The following is a 25,418-nucleotide window of genomic DNA, read 5'->3' as shown; positions in this document are numbered from 1 at the left end:
CAAACTAAATTTGACTCGGGGAAGATTTATGCCTTAAAAAGCTGGCCGTATTTTCCAGAGAAGTGGGCTTACAGGTTTCTTCAGACATCCTTTGCTTAGATAGGATGAGAGGAGAGTAATATCAGCTATAAATTAATAATATCAAATGCTGGTTATGACACAGCATAAGGAGACACCATTATTTCCATAATTTTCTTTGTGTCTGAGTTGTTATGAGTTAGTTGACGGTGTCCCTTTCAGGAGGGAAGTAACATTGTGCAGCTCTAGAAACAAGAAACCAGTCAGAGAGTTGTGATTTTGTACAGGGGAAGACCCCAGTTTTCTTTTTTCCAGTGGCTTGTTTTGCCTTACTTGGATACATCTGGTACTTGTTTGTGCAGTCTGTAATTAATCTATGAAATGCATTGTTGGAAGTTATCCTTGGGCCAGAAGATTAGTAGGATTCATATATAATCTGGAGCCATAGTTACCTCATGGGGCAAAAAAAAATAATTTAGGAGGGATATAAACTTTCACTCTTAAGGGCTTTAATCAACCACTAATGACACAACTTAATGGAGAAAAACCTTTCCCTGTGGGCAGTTTTTTTCCATAATTGTTATTTATGGGAATTTTTACACCTTCCTCTGACACCTCTAGGAGAGGCCAGTGTATGAGATGTAAAAGTAGATGAGATGAACTGGAACATGCTGCATTCCAGGTGGAGATTTACAGTGGGGGAAGGGATGGCTGGACAGCCTGGCAGTGGCAGGAAGCTGCTGGCTGGGGAGGTGTGAGCTGCTGTGTCCCAAGCCCCATGGGAGAGCCAGGCTGAGCACCTTCTCTGTCTAGGTCAGAAATCAGTTCTTCCCCACACTACCATTCTGATCTGGACTGGAAAATTCTTTCAATATTCATATCCAGGTCTGGATCCAGGTCTGTTCATAATCTATAAACAACTATTTGTGTCAGTCCTTTGTCCGCAGTTTGTTTCTTATTTTTTTTCCTTTTCAAAGAAGTGATGCAAGATTTTCAATCCACTGGGTTGTGCAGTCAGCAATTTATTGTGGTATTACAACTCTAATATAATGCTGTTAGAAGTTAGTGTGGCATGTACTCTTTTCACCATAACTAAATGACAAGAAATATATGAAGGTGAGAAGGCTTAGTTGGAAAATGCTGGAACATCAGCCTTACAGAGTGCTTTGGTAGAAAAATTACCAGGATGGATGCAAAGCCTTCAGAGTGAGGAGAAGCACAGGGAGTAAAGATGCTGGACCTCTTTACCTTGATTGCAAGTTAGATGAAGTTATAGCAAGGATAAGATTAAGTGTCAGCAGAGTATTTATTCCATTACAAATAGCAGTGGGGGGTGCAGATTCAATTTTCAATCACTTCCTAACTAATGTCAACCACCTGTTATACATGCTGAGCATCTATAGATAGAATGTATCTCTAGTAAGAGTAAATTAATGAACTCATTGTGCCATTACTGCAAATAGAAAAAAGAAATCTCTTGACATCAAGTTAAGAGAAATGAAAGAAATAAAACAGGTGAGAAAAAACACATGTAAAAATAAGGACAGGTGTACTCTTTGCTTTATCTTGACACTTTAGATGCTTTTTGTCCTCTCTGAAGCATGTTAAAATACTATCTATTATTGCTATTTTTCTAGATAGCTTATTCTTCAACAAAGTTTTTTCTAAGCTTTTACTTAGTGATTTTGTTTCCTTTTTATATTTAATGAGAATTTCTGTTCATGGTCACAGCTCACCCTGGACTCAAATGTAAGACCAGAATATAAATCTCCTGTGCATTCAGAGTGGTTGATTTACTAGGGCAGCTCTTGTTAGAATTGGAAGGATTTTTTTGAACAACATCTGTAAAAGGGTTTTGAAATGTTCACAGTGTATGAAGAAATATTTTAAAGTGCAGTAAATGTTTCTTAAACTGCTGCTCACCAATTGTGCTACAACGTAGAACTCCTACTTCATTGATTCCTTTTGTGCTTTTAAGGCAAATTGTAGTAGTTCAGTAAAACTCACTGTTAAATGTTGGGAACTCCTGTGTTTATGGGCTCAAAAGGACTCTTTCTCTTTGCCCTAGTAGTTGCTTGAACACAGAAACTTGCAGAAGCAGTGATGACATTTGCTGCAGTAAAAAATCAAATAGTTAAACCTCTGTAATTCTTGCAACACTTTGGAAATATCCACAGGAGGCTTTTTCGGCTATTTTTTTTTCATTAATTTAGCAAGGTACTAAATAACCTGACATTAAAATTACGCAGCTGATAAACATTAAATACATAATTTTGGTGGATTTAAACAATCAGTAGAAATAGAAGTATTGTGTTGGATTGGGAGCAACGTGCTCAGTAGGTTTGGATTCAGGCTGTGATGGACCATTTCCCTTGGGTGATGTTTTGCTACAAGAGAAAAGAGCTGTAACTCCTGAAAGGATCACAATTGTCATGCAGCAGGTGGAGTGTGAAGGACCAGCTCCACTAAAATGTGCACATTCCCATACTGTGCTCTCCCCAGTACTGGTGTAGCAGCTGTAACCAGCAGAGCTCTGAGCAGGATCGATGAATGTCCCTGTTTGTTGCTTACATTTCACAGGTGGAGTAGGGATATTGTAAACTTTTCCCATATGGCTCCAGTGAGCAAGAGCGACCCAAATACCTTTACCTGCTTCCACTGTTCTTCCTTTCAGTAGCAGATAGGTTTTACAAAGCAGTGCATAGTTTGCTGCTTTTCCAGTCTTTTGTTCTCTCTGGATTTCTGTGTCATCTCTACTGCTTGAACTGCTGCAGCTGCAGGCACCAACAGTCCTCTGACAGCATCCTAGAGATTCCATAGCATGGTGTTATCCTTTTCTCCCCCTCCACTTTTTAATCTGTCAGCAGGTTTTAAACACCAAGGATGTTTTAAAAATACCTTTTTTCTCCACAGAGTGTTTTAAATGAAGTAACAGGGTAAGTCAGGTATATAGATAGACTTCTCATCCCTCAGGTTTAGTTAGTTCTGCTGTTTTCAGACATGGTAAATCCCTGGGAAACTTAGCTGCTATACAGGATGATGCTTCTGTTTAGAATTTTTAAAATAGGCCACTGAGAGGACTTTTGTTTAAAAAATAAAAAGAAAATACTCTTTCAGAGGGAATTTTATTAATGAGAATTACAATACTGGAAAATCTGCTATAGATTAGTGAAGATCAGTAACAGTGTATCCAAATGGAACTGGTTGGATAATTAGATTCATTTAATAGGTACTGAAATTTAAACCTCTTGATCCCTCTGACGTAAACATAACTCTTAAAAGTTGTGGAACTTGATTCTAAAAGTTTAATGTGGGAGAGAAACACTGGGACAATGACTACAGGTTTCAGATACGCTGGGAGGAAACGTACTCAGGAGTTAAACAACAGGCATTCAAATAAAGAAAAAAAATAAGAAAAAGAACAAGCCCCAAAAGTGTAGCTATGACATATAAAAAGAAGCTTTAATAAAACCCTGATTATGTAGGTGGCAGCTTATGTGAGCAGTATTGAAGCAACATGACTGGGATAACCAAGTGACAAGTAGGGGATAGTAAAGACTGAAATCATTAAGGAACATCATGTTTTCACTATTCTTTCACTCTTTTTACCTGTTCTGTATCATGTCTGTTTTGGCTATCTGTTCTTCTGTATGCCTGTTTTGGTTTCTTATTTTCATGCTGAGAATCCCCAAAGATCCTCATTTTATGATTTCTCCTCTCATTAATAGAATTTTTTTTTCAATATTGATTACAATTTATAAGGTATATGCAGTGTATGATTGTCTTTTCTTGATTTGGTGAAAAGGAAAATTATTTACCGAGTTTTAACACATCTTTTAGGAGGATCATACTAAATGGCTGACAGGCTGTCTGCTAAGTAAGAAAGAAAATTTTTAGTAAGATTGGTATAAATTATGAGGTCCTGACAGTCTTAACACTGAGCTATGCCTCGTTTTTGTTTGTACTACCTAAAGTTATTGCTAAACTTTTAACTGTGCCTTCTGTTTTACTGTCCCCTAAAGTGCTGAAGGATGAACTTTTTCTCAAGCATGTGCACTAGTTGAGAGGATAAAAATTTTAAAACATTTGGAGTGCTTGTGAGAAAATAAATTTTAAAAAAGTACAGCATAAAAGTAGATTATTATCTCTAAGTTTCAGACAACATTGAAATGTTGATCTCATCTTTTTGTCTTTCATGTTTATATCTGACTTCTGTATCAACACTGGGTGATGCTGAAGTATAGAGATAATGCTTATTATCGTTTGATACAATGCCTTTTAATCCAAAACCACTTCTATTTTACTATTCTTTAATTTATGGTGGGATCTCAAAAGTACTCAACTTAGATGAGCTTTCTATGTCCATAAAGCTATAGCTGTCTTAAGCAAAAAGGGCATGTTTTCATCTTTATTTGCTTTTATTTCCTTCTGCAGTCTGTTTTTTCAGAGCATAATGGCAGGCCTGAGCTTGGTTACTCATATATTGGCAGAGATTTTTTATCCTTTTCCCTTTTCAAAATGACAGTGTCCATTTTCTCTCGTCTCTGTGTTTCAGCAGAGTTAGAATAGATGAATTCAAAGAACATCACTTTTGAGTTCTCTCTTCTTAAAGTGCTCTTTGGGAGACATGGGCTAGCTGCTTTTAGGAGGTGAAGTTATGCATCATGTGCCTACTTTAGTAAAATAATAATTCCATACCTTGAGTTTTTTTGGTGTCATTAAGATCTTAAATGGTTTTCACTAGTTACTGCTACAAGCTTCTGTTCTATAAACTGGTTAGAAAGAAGGAAGAGCAGAACACTCTGTAATTTGTAGTTTGTGATGATTTGGAGATGTTATGTTCAAACATGGGCACTTAAGTGAACATTTGTATTTCAAGCAATTGTAGTACAGGCTTTTCCTTGGATTCTAAACACTCTCTCTACTTTTCTACGTGCCATCAGCTGGTCATACTTTTATGTAGTCCCTTTCTTAGCTTTGGAGTTAAGGGATACCTGTTTTAGAACTTCTGCAGACTTTCTTAAGTTGAAAATGTGAAAAAGTTTTGTGAAAGAATTAAGTTACCTAATGCTTGATTTTCTGTAATACTTTGTCCAAATGGAACTTGGGGTTAAATAAGTCATGTAGAACCACATTTCGGTTGTGTCATAGTACAGTGCAGATTTAAATTTAGAAAGTAAAAAGCCCTGTTTATCTCCAGTCCTCTTCACTGTATTGTCACAGCACTTTTGCTAAGGTGTCTCTTGCAGCTTTAAGTATTCCTAATTAGGATTTTGGGCCTGGTTCTTCTCCTAAAATCTTAGGGAAATGTATCATTAAACTTAGCAGAGATAAGATCAAGTATAATTTCCCCCTTTCCATCAACAAAGGATTTGAACTGCAAGTGTGAGCACAGCACATCCTTTCTGGTGTTCTGAATAAGAATATTATAAAATGGTGAACAAAATAGATGACTCAAAGTTTCAAAACCTTTTACACCTTTTTGGACAGATAATGGCACCTTGTCAGACTTGGGTTTCTAGTGCTCTTGTTAGGTTAAACTTGTGGGGGAAAAAGTCACTCTGAAGAGTTTAGTTCCTATTTATAGGGTATCTTTAGACCAGGAACAGCCCTAAGCCTTCAGTGCTTCAGACCCTGGACCCACCTTGTCTTCATAGGCAGATGTTCTCTGATGGAAGTGTTACAGAAGTCTAGATTCCATGGGATAATTTCCTTATATATTAATATTATAAAACATGAGCAATGTTGTCATTTTATAAAGGAGATTATTTTATACATAGAAGACCAGTTAACACATTTTAAGCAATGGCAGTGCTGATATTTCCTGTCTTTCAGAGATGGGCTGAACAATGGAGGGTTTCCCATGGTAGAAGCATTGCTGTAAACATTTCTTCTGGTAATGTAATTAGGAAGTATTGGCTCCAGTTAATGTAACTTAAACAAAACCTGTTGTCCTCGGCAAACCTGTTAAACAGGCATAGCCTTGTCTTAAAAGAAAAGAGGGACATATAATGTTTCCGTGGAAACTCAGTTAAAATTCTGATTTGTGGATATGAGCATAATCAGCACTACAATCTAAACTCATTGAATTAAATGAAAAAGAGTCTTAGTTGTGAAGTCAACACAGTATAAAATATCTCTACACATGCAAGAGCCAGAGCCTCCCACCCCTATAGATGCTTTCTATTTGCACTTTAAAACAAAATAAAGCAGGGAAATTGTGCAAGGCCCTTCTCTTTTTGCCTTCTATGGCCATTTGTGCAATTTTTAACACAAAAACCGATATAAGAATATAAAATAAATCTGTTTAAATATACTTTATTGGAGTTTGTTATAATTTGCTGTATCGCTAATGTGTGGTTTTGATTTCCTTTTCTTTTAAATGAAAGTAAGAAGAGTTGTTCCTTTAGTGTAGGACATATCAGCCCTGTACTGTGAGAGAATGGAGAATATACTGTTTGCTTCCATTATAGATGTGCTGAGAAGATTTATAAATTCTGGAAAAAACCTCTAGCATCTCTTTGTAAAACAGCAGAAAAACATGGAATTGATTGAATTGGTGCTAATTAGAAAATTAAATATGTTTTATAAATGTGTTATAGCAGAAATTCCAGGAGAACCTTCGCCATTTAGAAATGCCTACATTTTGGAAAGTGGTATTTCAAAGTTATTTTGATGCCTAGGAAGGTGATAGAGACTTCAGAATAACATTTACTGGTGGCAGTGTGAAATAAGTGCTTCTGGAAAGCCCATCAGAGTCAGCCTGAACAGCTATAAAAACTTTCCTTGTAAGTCAATAATAGGCTTGACTCTACAACAGCACAATCTCTGGAAAGTCCTGCCAAAAGTCCTCTCTTTGAGCAGAGTTTTGAGGGGTTTTTTTGTGTTCTCCAGAGCTCCATTCTGGAAGGGGCTTCATGTTCTTTTCCTGTGCTGGGCATCCCTTAACTCTCACAGACTCCAGTGAGCACTCAGCAGTGCTCAACACCTTCCAGGGAAAAGCCCCAGCTGAATTTGCACCTACAAGGCAATGTATTAGAAAAAGAAGCTATTTTGCATGATAAATCCTTAGTTTAATGTATAATCAGACAGCTCTCTTTGAGAAACCTTCCCGATTCATTTCAAAGTTATTACGTTAAAGAGGATTACATTTGGTGCCCATTATATTGATTTCACCTCAAAACTTACCAATTTATACTTCTAAAATATGCCTTAAGGCTGTACTGACAGCTAAATCCTACTAATCATTAGTATATAAATTGTAATAGACTACTTGTTGAAGCATCTGGATAGCAGTTTATATGAAGTAAGTATGGTCCATTTGTACTTTTATTGTGAAAATCACATCAGCACTTACACTATTTCCAGAAGTTAATAACTCACCCAGAGAAGTTCACTTATGGCCATAAATTGGCACACAGATCTCAGGCAATGCAGACATTTTATTAAAAAGTTTAAAAGTCTGACAGTGCCTTTTAATTTTATCAGTCTCAACATTTTTTGAAAGCCTTATTTCTCTGGGGTTTTTTTTTTTCTTGATGTAGCAATTAAAAACATTTATTAAGTTTGTGTTTGGTCATAAGTTAGTCAATATCTTGTTCTTTGTATTTTGTGGCTTTAAGGAGGTGATTTCATCTCTGTCTAATGAAGCAAATAAGCTCTTGGCTAATTTTCAGCAACATGAAAACACCTCTTAATACGTGAATAGTCACCAGATCAGACCTTAGCAACCATTCCTGCTGACACCTCTGCAGGCTTATGTAGCAATTCTGAAGATGTTGACTTCTTATTATTCCTGAAATCTGGTAAGTAGACAAGTAAAATAGAAAGCTGTCACCCCACCTCTGATTGCTTGGCCTCTTGGATGACATTAGCTGTTTTTCAGTTCATGGGCATGAACTTCTGCACATTAGATGAAGCAAAAGATAAATTATTCTCCCCAATACAGGTCATTGCTAAGAGGTATAGTTAACATTTCTTGGCAATCTTTCAAAATCGTGGCAATAAAATGTTCTTATGAAATAAAGTTAAGTAAATGTGAAAATGTTCAGATTGCAGCCACTGTTAACCCATAGTTTCAGAAACTGACTTTCAAGTGAAATGTATGTAATACACTGAGCACATCTTGAAAGGTGGTATTTCTTTTTACTTAAGACATAAAAATTAGGAGAGTATGAAAAAGAAGAAAATTGATATTTCAGTACACTGAAAAATCTCAGTGTTATTAATTTAAGATTGCTTTCTATTCCTGACATGGTTTAAACCTCCAGTTCAGGAGATTCCAAGAATGCTAGTTTATAGCTCAAATGCTAGCTCCTACTTTTGTAGAACAAATAGGCAACTGTGTTCTTTTCTACACAGAAAAGAATTAAATTTTATTAAATTTTATTTAAGAAAAATACATTTTTGATCCAAAAATGGAAAAAAGCAGACAAATCTGGTTTTGCAGATAATACTCTTCATGGAAAAGTTTAACATCTGTATCTTTTGCTCTTACTGTTTTTTTAAATTGTTCAGTAAAAGACACAAAAATAAATCAGTTTGCAAGTCCACCAGTGCTATTTTCCTTGTACTTGCAACTGCAGAATACCATGGTACTACTCAATATCAAACACATAAAAATATGGGCACTGAGTGTTTCGGACACGTAACTCTTTTGTACTTTTCTAAAACTATAGATTACCACCATGTGGTTAAACAGCAAAACCATGGTTAAATAAAGTATCTTAGAAAAATAAAAACATGAGAACTATTTTGGAGCATTACACCAAACATTTGACTTATAAATCATCCAGCAGATATGGTGTTGAAAGGCTGGAGACTTTTATTCATTATGAGGCCCTTCTGATGTATTATTTGACTTCAAGTACATGACTCGAATTTTCAGTAATTCAAAGTAATTTGCTAATCACAGTATAGCACAAAGAGTTTGTAGAGATTGTCACTATTATTATGATTATTACTCAGTAAATAAGAGATCCAAGACATATTTCCAGTTGATGTGGTTTGATAAAATGTCAGGGTTTCCTCATTCCATGTCCCAAGCCCGGTTTGACTGATGGGATTTCATATATCCATAGACCTTGTATGGACACAGGTCCCCCATGACAGCAGGAGAGAGGGAGTGGCTGGTGGTCAGTGTGTTCTGTAGGCAGGAGGAGTTGGATTCAGCCAGTTCCCTCTCCCTGCAAGGATTGGTACCAGCAGAATCTGCATGTCTTGGGCCCCAGGTCTGTGGTAGGGGGGCGTTGAACTGTCAGGAGACAAACTGGACAGAGAAATCCCTCATCAGTTCATTTTGCAGTGGATGCCATAATATTTATCTTTAATGTCTTGTCCAAAGTATTCTGTGTCTGGAAGTAGGAACACTTGTACCCATTCTGCTGTGACAGGATTTCAGTTTGGGAGGTGCAAGCCACTTTGGGAATAGTGAGAGGAGCTTTGCCCATGTCTGAGATCAGCCTTCTCACAATGCTGAGAAATACAGAAACAGATTTTTTTTTTTTTTTTTTTTTGCTAGCATGCTTAGGTAGTAGCCAGAATCAAGTCTGCAAATAAAATATGATCAAGGCTTGAACGTGTTGTGTTTTAGTTACAAGTGGAAGCAGAAAGTCTTATATATCCTAAGAGAATCTGGTCACAGTTTCTAAGAGTTCAGACAAATATCCTAATTTCTGGCTGTTTGTCTGGACTTTGAGCCTCTTAGGGTTCCTTAATTGCCAACTTGAAACCACAGCCTCTTGGCTGAGATGGAAAGGTGCTCTGGCTATGCTGCTCTAAACTAGGACCTCAGCTGTGAGAAGTAAGGCTTTTTCTGAGAACTTGACAAATCCTGGATCTTCCCTAAAGATTTATAAAAGTGTTTACAAATACATACTGTTCCTACTTTTCGTTTCAGTCATGGGTTGTACTTGAATAGCAAGAAAACCCTATGAAACTAAAAAATGGTTAGGGAGTTATAAAAATACTCTCACTGCTTCATTATTTCAGCATTACTGTGGTCAGGTTTCAATCTTCACATGCTTCCTATACCATTGGAATTCAGCATTATTTGTCATTGCTGTGGCCATGCTAGGAGGTGCTGGAAGAAAGTTGAAGGCTAATAGGAATTCATAAAAGTTCTGCCACCAGCACAGTTTCCTCTGTGATGGTTCTTGCCTTCTTTCTGCAGGCTGCTGAAGCTTCCTGAGGCTAAAAGTAGTACTACTCAGCTTTCTTCTTTTTTTTTTCTTTTTAATTTTTTTTAGATTCCTTTGTTTTTGGTAATGGAATGAGCCAGGTGTCAGGCATTTTCTAAGAGTCACAGGGAGGATCCTCCAGACACCAGACAGGGCTGAGCTGTGCCCTGCCTCACCCTCTTCAAACTGGGCCATCTAAGCCACTCCTTTATGCTATCAATGTACTCCTTGTACTCCTCAGGAACAAGGCACCTATCTTTCCAGCAAAGTGCACTTATTGTAATTTGGCATGCCAAGGGGTTACCTTCCTCCAGGCTTATGGGAGGTTTGTTTTAGGGTTTTTGGGGTTTTTTTTTAAAGTTACAGATGGATTTTCAAGTACCTCCCTCAAGCTGTTCTCCTGGGACACAGAGTTTATCACGGGGTAAATGAGCAGAATTCTGTGGAGCCCTTTGTCACAGTGTTGGCAGCACATCAGCTGCTGTCCTGCAAAATTTGGAACACAGGATGATGATCTGAACAATAATTTACAGATAACCTGTTTCCCTCCAAGATCCTCTCTGAAGACTCCTGAAAAGGCAATGGACTTCCAGTCACCAGTGTCTATATTTTTTTATGTTTTCACTCAATTTATATCCTTTTTGCGTTTCCTCCTGCTCCTGCTGCTACTTCATTAGTCCTCCAGAAGGAGGATGTGTGTCAGGGAGTCAGAGGGAGTCTGGTTTATGATGATGTTCACAGACTGCCCTCCACAGTTCAGTTTGTCAGGGCTTGGCTGCAAACCAAGCCCTTCAGCTTTCCCTGGTGGTTTGAGTTTGGATGAACTTCGGCCTCCCAGCAATCATCATCCTGCTCCCCTTTCAGCTTGGCCTCACATCAAGTTCCCAGCATCTCCTCCCTTTCTGCTTGAGCTTGGCCTCCAGGAAACACCATTTGCCACTGCCTTCCCTCTGTCTTGGGAGTTTCCATGCACACAACAGCTTTCCCCACTAATTCTAAAAATCTTCTGGAAGACACTAGCAGGTTTGAGGTTCAGGAGTAAAGAGGCAGAATTTCAGCTTTCCACCACCCATTTAAGAAGAATTCACTCTTTCACATTCTGCATCACAATAGCTCTGATGAAGGAAGCAGTCTTTGTCTTGCTAAATCTTATGACATGTTCAAACTCCCATAAAAACCCAATCATTAAATAGGACTTAAAAATATCTGTGTATGGGCAGTCATTCCACTTATTCGATGACAAAAAGAGAAAGGTAAGATACCATAAATAATACAAGATGTTTTTTCCTGGTTATTGTCCAGAATCCAAAACTAGATGATATTTTCCACTTTGAGATATTATTTTACATTCTGTCGGGCTCTGCAGCTCAAACTGAGGTAGAAAAGGTAAGTGCACATTTACATGGATTTCAAAGGATTTAATAATAAAATATTTGTAAAGTATTAAAATCATTGAAGAGTACTTAAATATGCAATAGACATACTGTGGAGTTAAGCAAGAATGTTCCATGTCAGGAAAACAAAAAAGAAAGTTGTCAGAACATTAGAAATTGTCCCTGAGTTAAATAGTAAGCTGTAAGGAAACCACAACACGAGACAACACATTGCAGAGGACAGTTCCTGAAAAATAATAACATCTTATCAAAATGCATAACAGATACCTTATTTTTGCTGGAGTAGGAATTAGGCTTTATCATAAGAAAACCAGAAGAAAGTGCATAACTGCTCAATAGTTTGTCCCATCTTTTTGTCAATTTTGCTCTTTTACCGTAGGCTGCCAACAACAGCTCATTATGAGGATGGCTGGTATCACTACCCAGGATTGAGACTGCCTGATGCTTTCAAGCATAAGCTTGTATTTTCAGTATATAAGAAAAATAGCCACACTTAAACAGTTAGGATAATTGGGGTTTTTTGGGATGTTTCCATCAGGGTCAGTCATTCCAGGTGATAAAATCAATAATTTTTTCATGTTATAATGTAATTCTGAAGATATTGTCTTTGAAGAGAGGAACTGAAAACAACAACCAGTGGTGAGAGGAGGAAGGTATAGATAAAAGGGGGAAGATCACTGAGAAGGAAACTGAATGAAGTGTGAAGTTTGGAAAGGTGAGACTGCATTTTACTGTGTGAGTGAACTGAACCAGGGATTAGGAGCAGTTTGGGAAGTGCCCAATTCACAAGTGCTCGTTCACATTTTTATACATCCTGCATGTGATTTGAGAATGACTGTCACTGAGAGTACAGCTATGTTGAGGGATACCAGAGCATAACTTTGTTACTTATTACCTAAAGATATTATTGGCAGAAAGTTCCTGTTGGAATACCTCTAATTTGTTAGCTAAGAGTTCTTGGAATTGAGGGAAGAAAAATACCTAGATTTTATTCTTAATCATTCTACATAAAACACCTATTTTTATAAGTTTTTGATCATCTTTAGTGGTGGGAGTCTTGTATTAATCTGTATTGGCTGTTCTTTACAGTTATGGTGTTTACATCTCAGGGTTGTGCACTGGGGTGTAGCAGAGTCAGTGTCTCCTTCTTTGCCTGAGCTAAACACTGAAGACAGATTTTGAACTGAAACAGATTTAGTGTATAAATAGAAGTGCAAACAACTTTTTTAAAAGTATTAAAGTGTGTTCTGGATAGCATGTAGTTGTATTTTAAAAGATGATAAATCAGAGTTAATACTAGTAGGGAAAAAGAAGAGCATCTTAAAGAGCCTGAGCTCAATACACAGAGGTGATACAGATTGAAAAATGATCCTGCTACAAGTCTCTATCCAAGATTTCTCATTTTGAAGCCAAGTTAAACCTCATTTAAGATAATTCCATCGGAAACAGGAGGCCAAAATGTCCTTAAGATTTTAGGCATCTTTTATGTATGTGAAAGAGCCTTAACCTTTACTGTATTCTGTGGGAAAAGGAATGGAGACCTTAAGGCATTTTTGTAACCTTGTTGATCTAGTGTTTATTATATACAGTGTCATAGTGTATAGGTATTTCAGAGAATGCAAATCCCTTTAGCTTTTGCTGCTTTTTCCTATAATTGTGTATTGGGAATCCATTTGTCAGGTTTATAGGGAGACTCAGCTCCTCTCTTGCCTGAAATAAATCAGTCTAATCTATTTTCCTCTCTCAGATTTTAAGTAGGAAATTATTCTTTTTACTTAGAACCTAAGAAGGATTCTAATTCTTTGCACAGAAGTAATTTGTCGAGGAAGGATTTCCTTATCTTTCTGTCTATTTACTTAACCATGGAGATTGAAATGAACATAAGCAATCCTGATCTATTCCGAGTAGTGATTTGTTTTCCTTCATGTTTGCCTCGATACTAAGCAGCCCTGAGCCATGTAGCATTTGAGAACTGCCCAATACTTCCATCCTGAAAGCAACCCACTGAGAGAGTAAAATATTACCTTCAGCCATGGAATCGATGCATAAGGAAATTACTTATTTAGCAACAATTACCACTGAGCCAAGAGTTTAACTTTGTCGTTCTCAACCATCTGTTATTTCATAGGGTCTGCACTACAAAAATAGCAGCCACTTTATTAAACAGAGGGAGGAAATCTCAGGGAGTTAATAACTGTTTTCCATAGGCAGAATTAAAGGTATTTATTTGAATCACCTAAGTAAATTTGCTGATGTGATTAAAACAAAAAATTGGATTTGCAACATTTGTTTGAAGTGACACATTTTGTGTTACGTAACACAAAATACCCCTCCATCAGTTCCCATCAATTCTTCTCCTGCCTGCCCTCCTGCAGCTCCAGCCCATTCTCCTCTGTGACATTAGAGAAAAGGCAGCAGTGAACACAAAACTCATTTTTTCCTGGCTGAAGACAAACAATTTTTATCCTTTGGCCATTTTGGTTGAACCAAGCCTGGAAATGTGGAAGAATACCTTATGCTTTGAAATGTATGTTCCACACAAAGCTCAGTTAGAGTTTTTGTTATTTGTGGCAGTTACCTGGGTACTTTCCTGACCAATATGTAGAAAAATTTCAGTGCAATTATAGCTTTTTAATCTAAACCTCTGTGGTAGCTGTTACACCCAGAAGGCTAAACTATGAATTAGTGACATGGGAGACATAATTTTGAAATTCTCCTGTTTCCTTTTCCCCCCACATGTAGCCAGTTTGTAAAACATAGATTTAAATATTGGGTGGCTTGGAGCACAGATATTTTATTCTGAAGTTCTCAAGTGCTGAAGGATTAGGGATTGCTCAGGAGAATATATAGGCTCAAAAACCTTTTGAAGTATATTTGAATAGCTCTTATGGCATTAAATGATCAGACAAAAAAAAAAGTCATCTTCTAGTCACAAAGTTCTTGAAAAGCTCAGGAGGGAAAAGCCTGCAGAAGTGCTTTAGAATCACATGAGGGGTTGAAAAGAAAATTATTTTCCTATACATTAACAGTTAATTCTTTCAAATCTAGAGGCGTTCAAACAATTTTTAGCTGAATTTTAGGAACTATTAGTAATTTTCATTTAGGAATATATTTTGTAGAATACAGAATATTTAGAAGCTACTCATTCTGTGACAGGGCAGTATTCTGCAGGGAACAATGTGTAAATAAGACAAAACTGTGAGATTAATATCTCATATTAAGATATAAGTCTCAAAAAAATTGCCTCATTCTAAAACTGCCTTCATGATGCCATGTTTATGAGATGTATTCTCTTCTCCTATCCTGCAAGCACAGGTACAGATCATAGAATCATGTAGATGGGAAAAGACCCTTTAGATCATCAAGCCCAACTGTAAATCAAGTCCAGCCATCATGTAGTTGACATCATGTAGTAGTTCATTATTTAACCCTAAGTAAAAGGATTTCAGAACTCTTAATTGAGGAATTACTTCACAATGGGAATACATTAAAATGTTGCTGTTGTAACATTGTATTGCCTTTTACCCTCTTCAATGGCATTGTACCTCAGAGATTAAAGATACAGCTCTTTACAAAGTTAGAGAAATAAACTGGTTTTGTTTTGTTTTGTTTTTTAAAGGTAGGTAATAACTAAATTGATAACGCCTGGACCTTCACTTTCTGCACAAATTACTGCTGAAACTGTGGAATCTGCTCAAGTGGGAGCAAGCCCAATATTCCTCTCTGTCTTTTACTTTCCCTCACAGTCTGTCCAAGAAAGCATCAAAATCTTAGAGCTGGTACTCTGAAACCAAGCCTGCAGCTGCCTCTCCTCATCCTCATGAAGAGGGATGCTCTGCATTTCATAGAAAGTAATCTCAGCATTTCATCTCTTGTTATGCTGCAGCACTCCATTGTGACTCAGTGAACATGGAATCTTTTGCAGATCAACTTTGCTGTAATTATCTTGTTACTGATTCAGATTGTGATGTGTGGTAGGTTTTGTACAGGACACAGAAAACTTTCAGTGCATATTGACTTTCTTTGTCTGTAAGGAGGGTTCTGAGCTGTAAAGTTACTGCTTTTCTACAAAACATTTACACTTAAATCAGAATCATAAGTCAAGTGGGAGGGACCTCCTGAGCTCATCTAGTCCAAAATCCTGCTCAAATTTGTATACACATATTATTTTGTTGGAGGATAACAAGAGTTTTAACATTTTAATTAATGTTTGTGATACTTTCATTAATTATCATTAACAGTTTTCAAGAACAATAGTTTTCTGGGTGCTGCTGTCTCTAACAGTGTGAACCCCAAAGGGCTGACCTTACCAGGACCTTAAATGAACAATATCTAAGTACAGTCCACACATCTCTGCCTGTTACAAGCACACGAGATTGGCCTTTCCCATGCTGACACAGCATCCAGAAGTGGTGTGGTTTCCTTGTGGAAAGTTCCTGAAAGCCTGTGTGTGTTTTGCCTGCATTTCCGAAAAAGCAGGCAGGATGTGCTAGGAATGAACCCAAAGGCAAGCAATAGATGAAGCAAACCTCTGCTGCATGGCTGTCAGAGAGCATTTTCTTATGGATGCTCATATTAATTCCTAGATAATAAAATGTATCTGGAGACAGTCTCCTCTGGTGTTCATTCAGAAGGAAAGCTGGATTTCTCTACTTTCATAAGCACACAATCCATAAGTTAGAGATAGCAGAAAAATATTTATAGCCTGCTCTATTAAGAAAACTCTTTATGTAATTTCACATCCCTCTGTATCAGTTCATTACACATTTCATTTCACATACTTTTCTCTACCTGCTAACACAAAATGAAATATGTGCATGACATCAGTGTGTGTGCATTTGCAAAAGCAAGTACCAATAATGTAAATGTAAATATGTTTTTAAACTATTCCTGCTGTAGACCCTAGAGGAGGAATGAAGAAATGAAATTTTATTCAGTTTTCCAAAACAACTTCTTTTTTTTTTTTTTGAGGCTTTGTTTTTTAAAGAAACATGATTTTGCTAGGCATTAGATCTTCAGACTTTTAAAGCTTTTTGAATTCTCTCTGTTTAGGAAGATGAAACCAGAAGAATCAACTGCTTTTGGATCTTCTGCAAACCTCAGTGCATTATGTTGCTCTTCAATAGAAACAGTGATAGGAACATCAGACTAGGCTGGAAGAAAGGTTCACTGATATTTGGAAAAACATAATCCCACCTGAGATTATGATAAATATATAATTTAAACCAGTAGTATCTTGAATAATTATTTCATAAAATTGCAATCCATTATAATTAATATAATTTTTTTAAAAAAATTATACCCAGTAATATTTGCCAGATATTTTCCTTTAACAGAATTATACATAATACTCTTACCTTCGATTTTTTCAAATACATTTTTAATGCTTCTTGTGTTCCACTGATAATTTATGGATTAAATGACCTCAAAATAGTCATCACTTGAAATGTTAACCAACATTTTCATGTTGTTTCAGCAAATCTTCATGGGTTTCAGCAGAAAACACATTGTGAGGGTTCCCTACAGCTGTTATATTGGTTCTAGGAAAACATAAATGAGATTGGTGTGAACATAAATATGTTCAGCTTGTGGTTCTTTGATATTAATTATGGAGACATGCAATTTGGATGATTTTTTCTTTTTTTGCCATGTGTATTCTTCACATTATACAAGCAGCATCTTTCTGTTTAAATGGTTTAAAATATGACTGTGGTTTCATCAGTTTAGTTAGTTGTGGTTTTTTATTTTAGGGCTTAACTTTTCATTATGAAACCTTTTCTTTCTGACTAATTTTAAAGAATTATTTTGAAGGAATTAAGCATGTTGAGTTCATTTATTTATATTTTCCTTTCCCAGCTGTAGGTATCCAGATGAAACTTGAATTTTTCCAGCGGAAATTTTGGACTGCAAGCAGACAGGTATATTTTAAATTGAATTTTTCTTTATCATTGAATCCACAACAGATTTTTAACTGGGGAAGTGATGATCTTGTCACAAGCAAACCATTGTAAAGAAATAATGTATTGGAAGACATGTTCTTCTGGTTTTACATTCAGGTTCACCATTACAGAAAAGGAGAATTCAGTGGTGAACAAGAGTTGGTTGATTTTTGGAAATGTGCTGGTTTGGCCAAATTTAGAAATATATCCTGTGAGCGAAGGCAGGGTACAAACCATCCCTCCCCCACCAGGTTCGGGAAAAAATCTTCTTCCTCGAAGGAAAGTGAAAGAGATAAAAACTATTTCTTTAACAAACACAAAGGAAAAGGAAAATAATGCTAAATAATAAAATCTCTCACTGTGGAGAAAAACCTGGGAAAATGTTAGAGTTGTACCTTTGTCTCCCTCCTCCTTGGAGCTGGGGCTTGGCCCAGGGCCAGGCCCTCTGTGCTCGGTGGAAAGTCCTCCCGATGTGTTCTGATGTTGAAACAGTCCAGCAGAGAAGAAGGGAAAAAAATCGGAGTCCCAGGAAAACCAAGTTCAACTCTCCTGAGGAAAAGGAGCTGAAAAACCTGGCCCAAAGCTGCCTGGAAAGCAGCAAGCCGGGTGCTTCCCTCCGCTCTCCCTCTCCTGCCCCAGCTGGATGCCGAGAGCCGTCTCTGTCTCTGTGTCCTCGAAAAACACAAAAACAAACTGCAAAACTGTTTTGAAAGTTTTGTTGGGTTTTTTCTCTCCCCCCTCTCAGCCTCAGTTTAAAGAGATAGAAAGGCATAAAACTAATTTCTGGGCATAGGGCAGCAATGGGGAATACAACAGCAAGTCACCCCAAGACAGGAAAAAATTAAAAAGTTTATTAATTTTAGGCCCCAATACATAAAGAGTTAATTTGCTGGCATGTGGTTTTTCTCTCTTATAAAAAGTGTAATCAGTAAAAAAAAGTGTGGTATTTGTTTCCAGTGATAGCAGAATCATGACTTTTCACTCAGGTTTTCTCTCTAACACTCAGTAAGTGTGGGATCACATAGATTAATTAACAAAATCACATTACTGAATCATGGTTGGCACTCACAGTCTTCAATAAACTTAACCTAAACCATTCAGGGATAGAATTTTTACTCACTGAAGAGGATAATAAGGTACTCTCTAAAGATTAGGAGATGCCATCCCCAGTCTGAGAATCGATTGGAACTGTGCTATTACAGAGAATAAACCCTGACCCCACCCCTATTGGAGAATCACCTCTCATCCATGAATGGTCTCAAAGATTCTAGAGTGTGGAGGAGATTGTGCAGCTTAAAGCAGTGGAAATTGTCACAGTGTGAATGAACCCTTTCTCTGCCAAGAGGAACAGAACATGTTGGGTGAACAATTCAAAAGTTTGCTAGTCATTTTTAGAATTAATTTAGATAAAGATGTAATCAATATCAACTCCTTTAAAATTTTGCTCATATGAATTTATAAAATGTTTTATTTTGTAATCATCAAATGAGGACTGAAAGCTTTTTATTGATTTTTTTTTTGTATCATCTTTAGTGTGCATCTCTCGACGGCAGATGTGCTATAAGTTGTGATGATGAAGTAAGTAATTAACAGGTTTTTTCCCATGTATACCTCTACTGCAGTAGAAGATAAAGTTGATGAATTTAATTTGTACATTATGATCTTTTGATGTAATTTGGAATCACCTTCTAAATATTACACTATTTAGATAGTGAGACTTTTGTTATGCCTGTCACAGATACCCACTGAATTACAAGGTTGACTCCAGTACCTCAAACACGTGTTGCAATAATTTCTGCTTTGTGAGTCCAGTTTGGGAAATAATTTGAAGATGTGCCAAGGCATTTGTTTACCACTTTATTGTTAATGACAAAAAAAAAAAAAACCCACTAGCAGTTTAAAGTCTTCAGCTGGACACCAGCAGGAGCCATATAACTATATGTAGAAATTTAGTAAGAGCATGAACACTGCTGATTTAGAGATTCCAGACTTCCTCTTAATGACAAAACACATTGTTGGTAGGATTCAAACAAATATCACAGCTCCTCTGGTGAGTCTGTTAACTTTCACAGCTTCTCTCAATGGCAAGGAAATATCTGCTGAACGTTTATGGTATAAATTAAAAGTAAACACGAAGACATTAATGTCAATTGAATGGCACAATAGTCAATAAATATTAATGACTACTAATAGTAATATATTAATTGTAAGTATAATTAATTAAAAATAAAGGGAATTAAATAAAGTGTGTGATATCTTTGATCCTCTAATAGAGACAACCTATTAATTGAAAATACTTTCTTTTCTTGAGAGCTTTGAATTTGCTCATTTTTTCTTGTTTTCCTGATGCCTCACATTTTATTTTAATGTTCTGTTTTCTTTCTTTTTCATTTTTGGTTTCTTAACCCAAGTTACATTCCATTACTGTTATTGAATACTGGAGCTGTGAAAAATACATAAAGGACTTGAACTGGATCAAAGTTACTGTAATTCAGATGTGTTCTCAGACCTCAGTTAACATTCTTGCTGTGTTTATTCTGGACTTCATGCCTACGGTTTTACAAGCTCAGGGACTCTCCACCTATGGAACGTTCCCCTTGAAATCTGAAATTCACTGAACTTGAACCTTTGGCCAAACGTGAGCATAGTTCACTTCCAATACCTGTGAAACATTGTGAATTAGACCTCTTTTATACAGCTCTAGTCTATGCAAATGCTATTATCCCACGCATTAATCTTGTATCAGAAATCTGTTTGAGATTTGCTAATAGCGAGTGAATGCACCCTGCTGCCCTTTGTCAGTGCTAGAGATAAATTACAAGCTGTTTCTTTAGCACAGTGATGAATACTGAAGGTTATTTATCTTGCTGGCAAGTGGTGAATGAACAGTCCTGAATGAATATTTTTTTTTCCTAGTTAATATTTCTGAAATGGATTGAAATAGAAACCCTCTTATCTTCACATTCCACAAAAAGTATATAGATTCCATTTATTGCATTATGCCTGTTTCCAATAGCATTGATAAAAAATTAGTAACTTTTAAAGTTCTGAACCATGCTAGGGAATGACTAAATCTTAGAGATTTGAGACGTGGCCACTAATTCTTGAATCGAGCCAGTATTTTCCCAACAGCATATAAGCCATAAACTATGAAATTAAGCCTACACTTTTTCTTGTCCAGCATGACTTCTTCTATTTATTTTCTATTCTATGGAGAAATATTGTTTCTAAAGGAGTATCTTTAGATTAATCTTTCATGCATGAGGACTGCAAATATGTATCCTCGAAAGATCTCTGTGTTGACTTAGTTCCTCTCCTCATCCAGTCAGTGGGAGGTTTCTGGTTGGCTTTGGGGAGAGCAGTGTTGTGCTGTTAGAGCCTCCTTCTGAAATTCCATCCTTCACACACCATTGAGGTTAAGGAGCTGCCTCTTTTGAGTGCATCAGCTCTGCTCAGTTCTTTGCCAGCATCATCAGCTTTTCACATTGCATTTGCCAACTTTGGGCTTTCTAGCAGATCAAAGGTTGAAAATGAGTTGTTTCAACTTCCTTTTTGACAGGTTTTCTGTCACTGAGGGTGCTTGTAGCTTGGGTTCTCCTATTAGAATGAATATCCTGCATTTGCATTAGGGAATGATGATCATTCTGAACTTTTGCCTGATTTCAGCTTTTTTTTTTTTTTTTTTTTAAATCTACTTCAAGCCAGCATTTGTGCAAATCTCTCCTCTTCTTTGGCCCCACAGAACTGTACTAATATGTGGTCAGAATGAGAATCAGGCACATCTAAGCATCTTGGGAAATATCAGACTGCATTTTTGCCTCTTGCACAGCTACTACTGTATGGGGCTGATTTCCTCCCTAAAACAGCACAGAGATTTTGCTGGATGTGTAGTGTAGCAGAAAGCATCTTTTGTCATATTTCTGTACAACCCATTTGCAGCAGGAAGGGTTTCAAATTAAAAACAAAGCCTGGAGGATTCCCATATTGGCAGACATTCCACTTATTTTTTCCTTTTTCACAAATGTCATCGAAAATTCAATAAGCAAGAGTAAAAATGTTTGCTGATTTAGACCAAAAATAGAAACACAATAAAGATTTAACACTGAGATAGGTATTTGGCAATACTGAGGAGAAACTGAGTTATATCAGGGTTTCAGGGTTTGAGTTGAACCTTATGTTTAAACTCTGAAGTGCAGTAATTAAAACTCTGCCTGTAGCAAGTAATTCCGTGAGGTTAAAACGGTGCATGTGTGTGTGGAGGGAAGCACTGATTTGGCTTTACCTTGTTTTATACAGTTCAGACGTCTGACCTACGAAAAGCTAACAGTCCTACCTCTAAATCCAGTTCCCAATTAAAAATACAATTTGAAAAGCTTTAGGAGACCTGTGGGGCCTCTTTTACAGAAGTTTCTGGTCCCATCCCCCAATGAACAAATTAAAAAATATTACCTGGTCCCCTGTTGGTTCTGCAGGCTGACACTGTGTTTTCATTAATACATCGTTAGGGTAATGACATTGTGCTGATGTTTTTCTCCAAACACAGGAGAAGCCATCAGGAACACCAAAGTTCTGTGCCTTTGCAAACTTTGTTATAAGGAAAACCTTTAAGAACAGATTATAAAAACACAGGCTCTTGTTTTTTATGTTTGTTTGTAATTGTCTTGTTAGTAATTATCCTCCTATTCTGTACACATCTTTGTTTTGTTTTGCATGAAAAAAATGCATACAAATTAAATTGGATAATATCCCATAAGTCAAGTCTGCACTCACTTAGAATTTATGTAAAACCCTATAACAACCTGAAGCTTTTGCCCATTTAGAATTGTCTTAGAAGTAAAGTATATAATTAACTTATTGCTGTATCCTAACATCAAAAATTAAAATAACGTTTTATTATTTTTCAGACAATCAACTGTTACCTAATAGATAACAATGGATTTATTTTAGTATCTGAAGACTATCAACAGGTAAGATTTTTCTTGAGTCTTCTCATGTAATATCTTAATCTAAAATTACTTTTTTTTAAAATAGGCCACCATCTGAAAATGGTAAGGAATTAGTAACACAAAATTTAAAAAAAAATTCCTTCTACAAAGAATATAAGTTTTTTTCTCACTAGAGCTCAGTTTCTGTCTCCCGTTGGAGCAGTGTCTATTCTTAAACTCATAAACGTTCTCTTAAAGACCTTTCTCACTACAGAAGTGTCTGTCTTCTGTAAGAGGCTTTTACTCCAAGAAAAAAAAATTTCTCTGTGCCATTTTTATCACATGGAAAGTTTGGGAAGGGAGGAGGGGAGGACCCAGAGCTTTTACATTCAATCTTGAGATAATGAGATTTTGCAGAGATGTTGGCTGAGAAGTTTGTTTTCTGAAGGGGATTACAGTCATTGAAGGACTAAAACTAAGCACTCAGCATCACAATGGAGAGGACAAGAAATAAGATTATCACAGAATCACAGAATGTTTTTCTTAGTCCTGCAAACCTTATGAAGGAGCCATCACCATTCTCACTAACTGTTGCCTGAAAACTGCTGGGATGGTGCCCCAGTCATGCCAGAATTGTCTGAAGTTGAATTGTTTTTATGTGTTGGGATTGTGAAGCCACACTCCTACTGAGCCCTATCTGAATTAGATAGGATTGGCATTACCAAAGAAATACACTCGTTATGGAATGATCTTGATGCACTTAAAACATGTTTGTCTCATTGTTTCCCCTTTTGTTGTTGTTACTATTTACAGGTGCAGAGCTGTGATTTGTGTCAGTGATTTGTGTCAGTGATTTGCTGGTTCATATCTGGCTATGGCCAATAAATATTAGGAAGAGATGTTTCTTTTTGTAGTTACCTGATAGAAGCCTTTACATATACCTGTGAATAGTTTGGACAACTGTTGCACCAGAACTAGGCTAGAAATGTGTTCTGACCTGTTTTGTTAGTTAAATGAATCTAAGAGGGACAGCAGAGAAGTCTCTAGGGTTATATAAATCTATGATAAGTTTACAATAGTATATGTCTATTTTATATATGTAGTGTGTATACAGTCTATTGTGGATGGAGAAGGGGTAGGGAAGTGGGATGATGCCTTATCAATTCCTGACCTATCTGGGGTTGATTCTGCACTGTTTTTATATCAGCTTTCCAAACATGACCTGAGCTGCTCCAAGAATCAGGCTTTTGGGGCAAAGTAATTCTTCTGAATTGCAACTAAATCCTTATGTACTAAAAAGCCAACGATAACCCGGGTGTGACTGCTTTGGGGGAGAACTAGCATTTACAAAGGGAGCTTTTGTGGAGAGAACTGTCACTGAAATGTCTTCATAAGACTGGTGCACAACTTGATAAATCAGATTTATTACTATCTAAGGTTATATGAGGCATTTATGGTTTGGAATTTCTTGACGTTGCCTGCCTCTCCAATCATTAGGGTAATCTTTCTTCATCAGTCAGCCATGGCTATTGAAGCTGGTATTTTTATTCATGTTCCTTGTGTTTCTAGGAGACTCAACATACCCATATGTTTTGGAAAATGTTCCAAGATTCCCCTGAGGAAAGAAAAAAAAAAAGGCAGTACTTGCCTTTTAGGTGAAGGAATGCCTTTTTTTAGCTAGGGCTGTAACTTTTCTGCCTGCAAACTCCCAGGTGCATACTTGAGGTCAGCTAAGTTCCTTGTAATGGAATTGGGGTTTAGTTCTTACAAAACCTATGGAATCCATGCAATTTGAGAGTGTAGTGCCCTTTCCCCCTCATAAATTGTGGGATTTCTCCCTTTAAACAATGAAGAGAAATATTCAATCCTTCTGGGAGCTGAGGATCTAAAATAAAACAGGTCTTCCCAAGGTAGAAAAGTGCTGTACTTGCAAGATTTTCCACTGCCACATGAATGGCTGCAGATGACAGAGCCACTTCCATCCTGCGGACCAAATTCATGACAGCAATGTTTGTTTCCTCCATAGAGATTTATTTTTATTAGTCCACAAGTACTGAATAGGGACAAAATGAGTAATTCATCAGGCTGAGTGGTTTTAAGCATGAAATGACTCTGAATGGAGTTAAAATTTATAGGATTGATGAAATGTACTGTTCCAGCTCCTTAAACAGGTCATGCAGGAATTATAAACAACGCTTTTTAATGACTGTTTATGAAATCCTCTCACAACCTGTTTATATATTTTTTGAGAAACATTTTAATCACAAGAGTTTGTGATCAGATTAGTGTGTTTTCTTTACAAGCTTTAGTTTTGAATGGCTTTTGTTTTTCTGATATTAGATGTTATATAAGGTACCTCAATATATTGTTTAAGCTCTTACATCTGCTCAGGGGTAATAATATAATCCCAACAACTTGCCCTTACTGGGAAGTCCTCTTCAGATTTTATGTAGTAGCAGTCCTGAAAACCTGTCTATGTAACTGTCAAAGCCACTCATCAGATCCTAGAATATGCCAGTTTAAATTGCATCCAGTGGTTTTTTTTTGCATGTATCTATGCTTTTGGTAATTCCTTGCATTTTCCCCTTACAGACTGGTTACTTTTTTGGGGAGGTTGAAGGGGCTGTAATGAACAAGTTACTAACAATGGGCTCTTTTAAGAGGTAAGAATTAACATTTTATCTCTTAAAAATGTTTTAACAAAAAAATTAAAGTCATGTAGAAGAAAGCCAAGAGTGGTGGTGTGGCTGGATTGTCATCTGTGCCTCTTTTCTGTACACTCTGACTGTAACTTGGTTCCACACACAGCAAATATTGACAGTATTGGAGTCAGCCTACCGTGAGTTTCTTATTAAAAGAATGGTTTATTTGACTACAATGTTAAAATTGAGTCCCTTTCCTCTTCCCACTGGGCTCAGGTGGAGAAGAGATTGGGCCACATCCACTACAGAGCAGTTTTAAACA

The 25,418-nt window shown here is 36.8% G+C and overlaps 1 protein-coding gene across 6 annotated transcripts in view; it reads left to right on the top strand.

Moving 5' to 3' along the window:
- The window catches only part of CACNA2D3 (calcium voltage-gated channel auxiliary subunit alpha2delta 3), a 394,450-nt gene that overhangs the window by 334,229 nt on the left and 34,803 nt on the right, over positions 1-25,418 (top strand). For all 6 annotated transcript variants that reach the window (XR_007206017.1, XR_007206016.1, XM_048315277.1 and 3 more), the window contains 4 exons: positions 17,447-17,508; positions 19,063-19,107; positions 22,434-22,496; positions 25,047-25,117. Coding sequence is in view for 4 of the 6 variants with exons in the window: in XM_048315277.1 (XP_048171234.1) it covers positions 17,447-17,508; positions 19,063-19,107; positions 22,434-22,496; positions 25,047-25,117 (241 nt within the window). In the remaining 2 variants the exon portion in view is untranslated. The remainder of the gene's footprint in view (positions 1-17,446; positions 17,509-19,062; positions 19,108-22,433; positions 22,497-25,046; positions 25,118-25,418) is intronic.

Source organism: Corvus hawaiiensis, chromosome 11 (assembly GCF_020740725.1).
Source record: "Corvus hawaiiensis isolate bCorHaw1 chromosome 11, bCorHaw1.pri.cur, whole genome shotgun sequence".
NCBI lineage: Eukaryota > Metazoa > Chordata > Aves > Passeriformes > Corvidae > Corvus > Corvus hawaiiensis.
The sequence above is the reverse complement of the archived record's forward strand: the minus strand, read 5'-3'. Positions and strand labels throughout refer to the sequence as shown.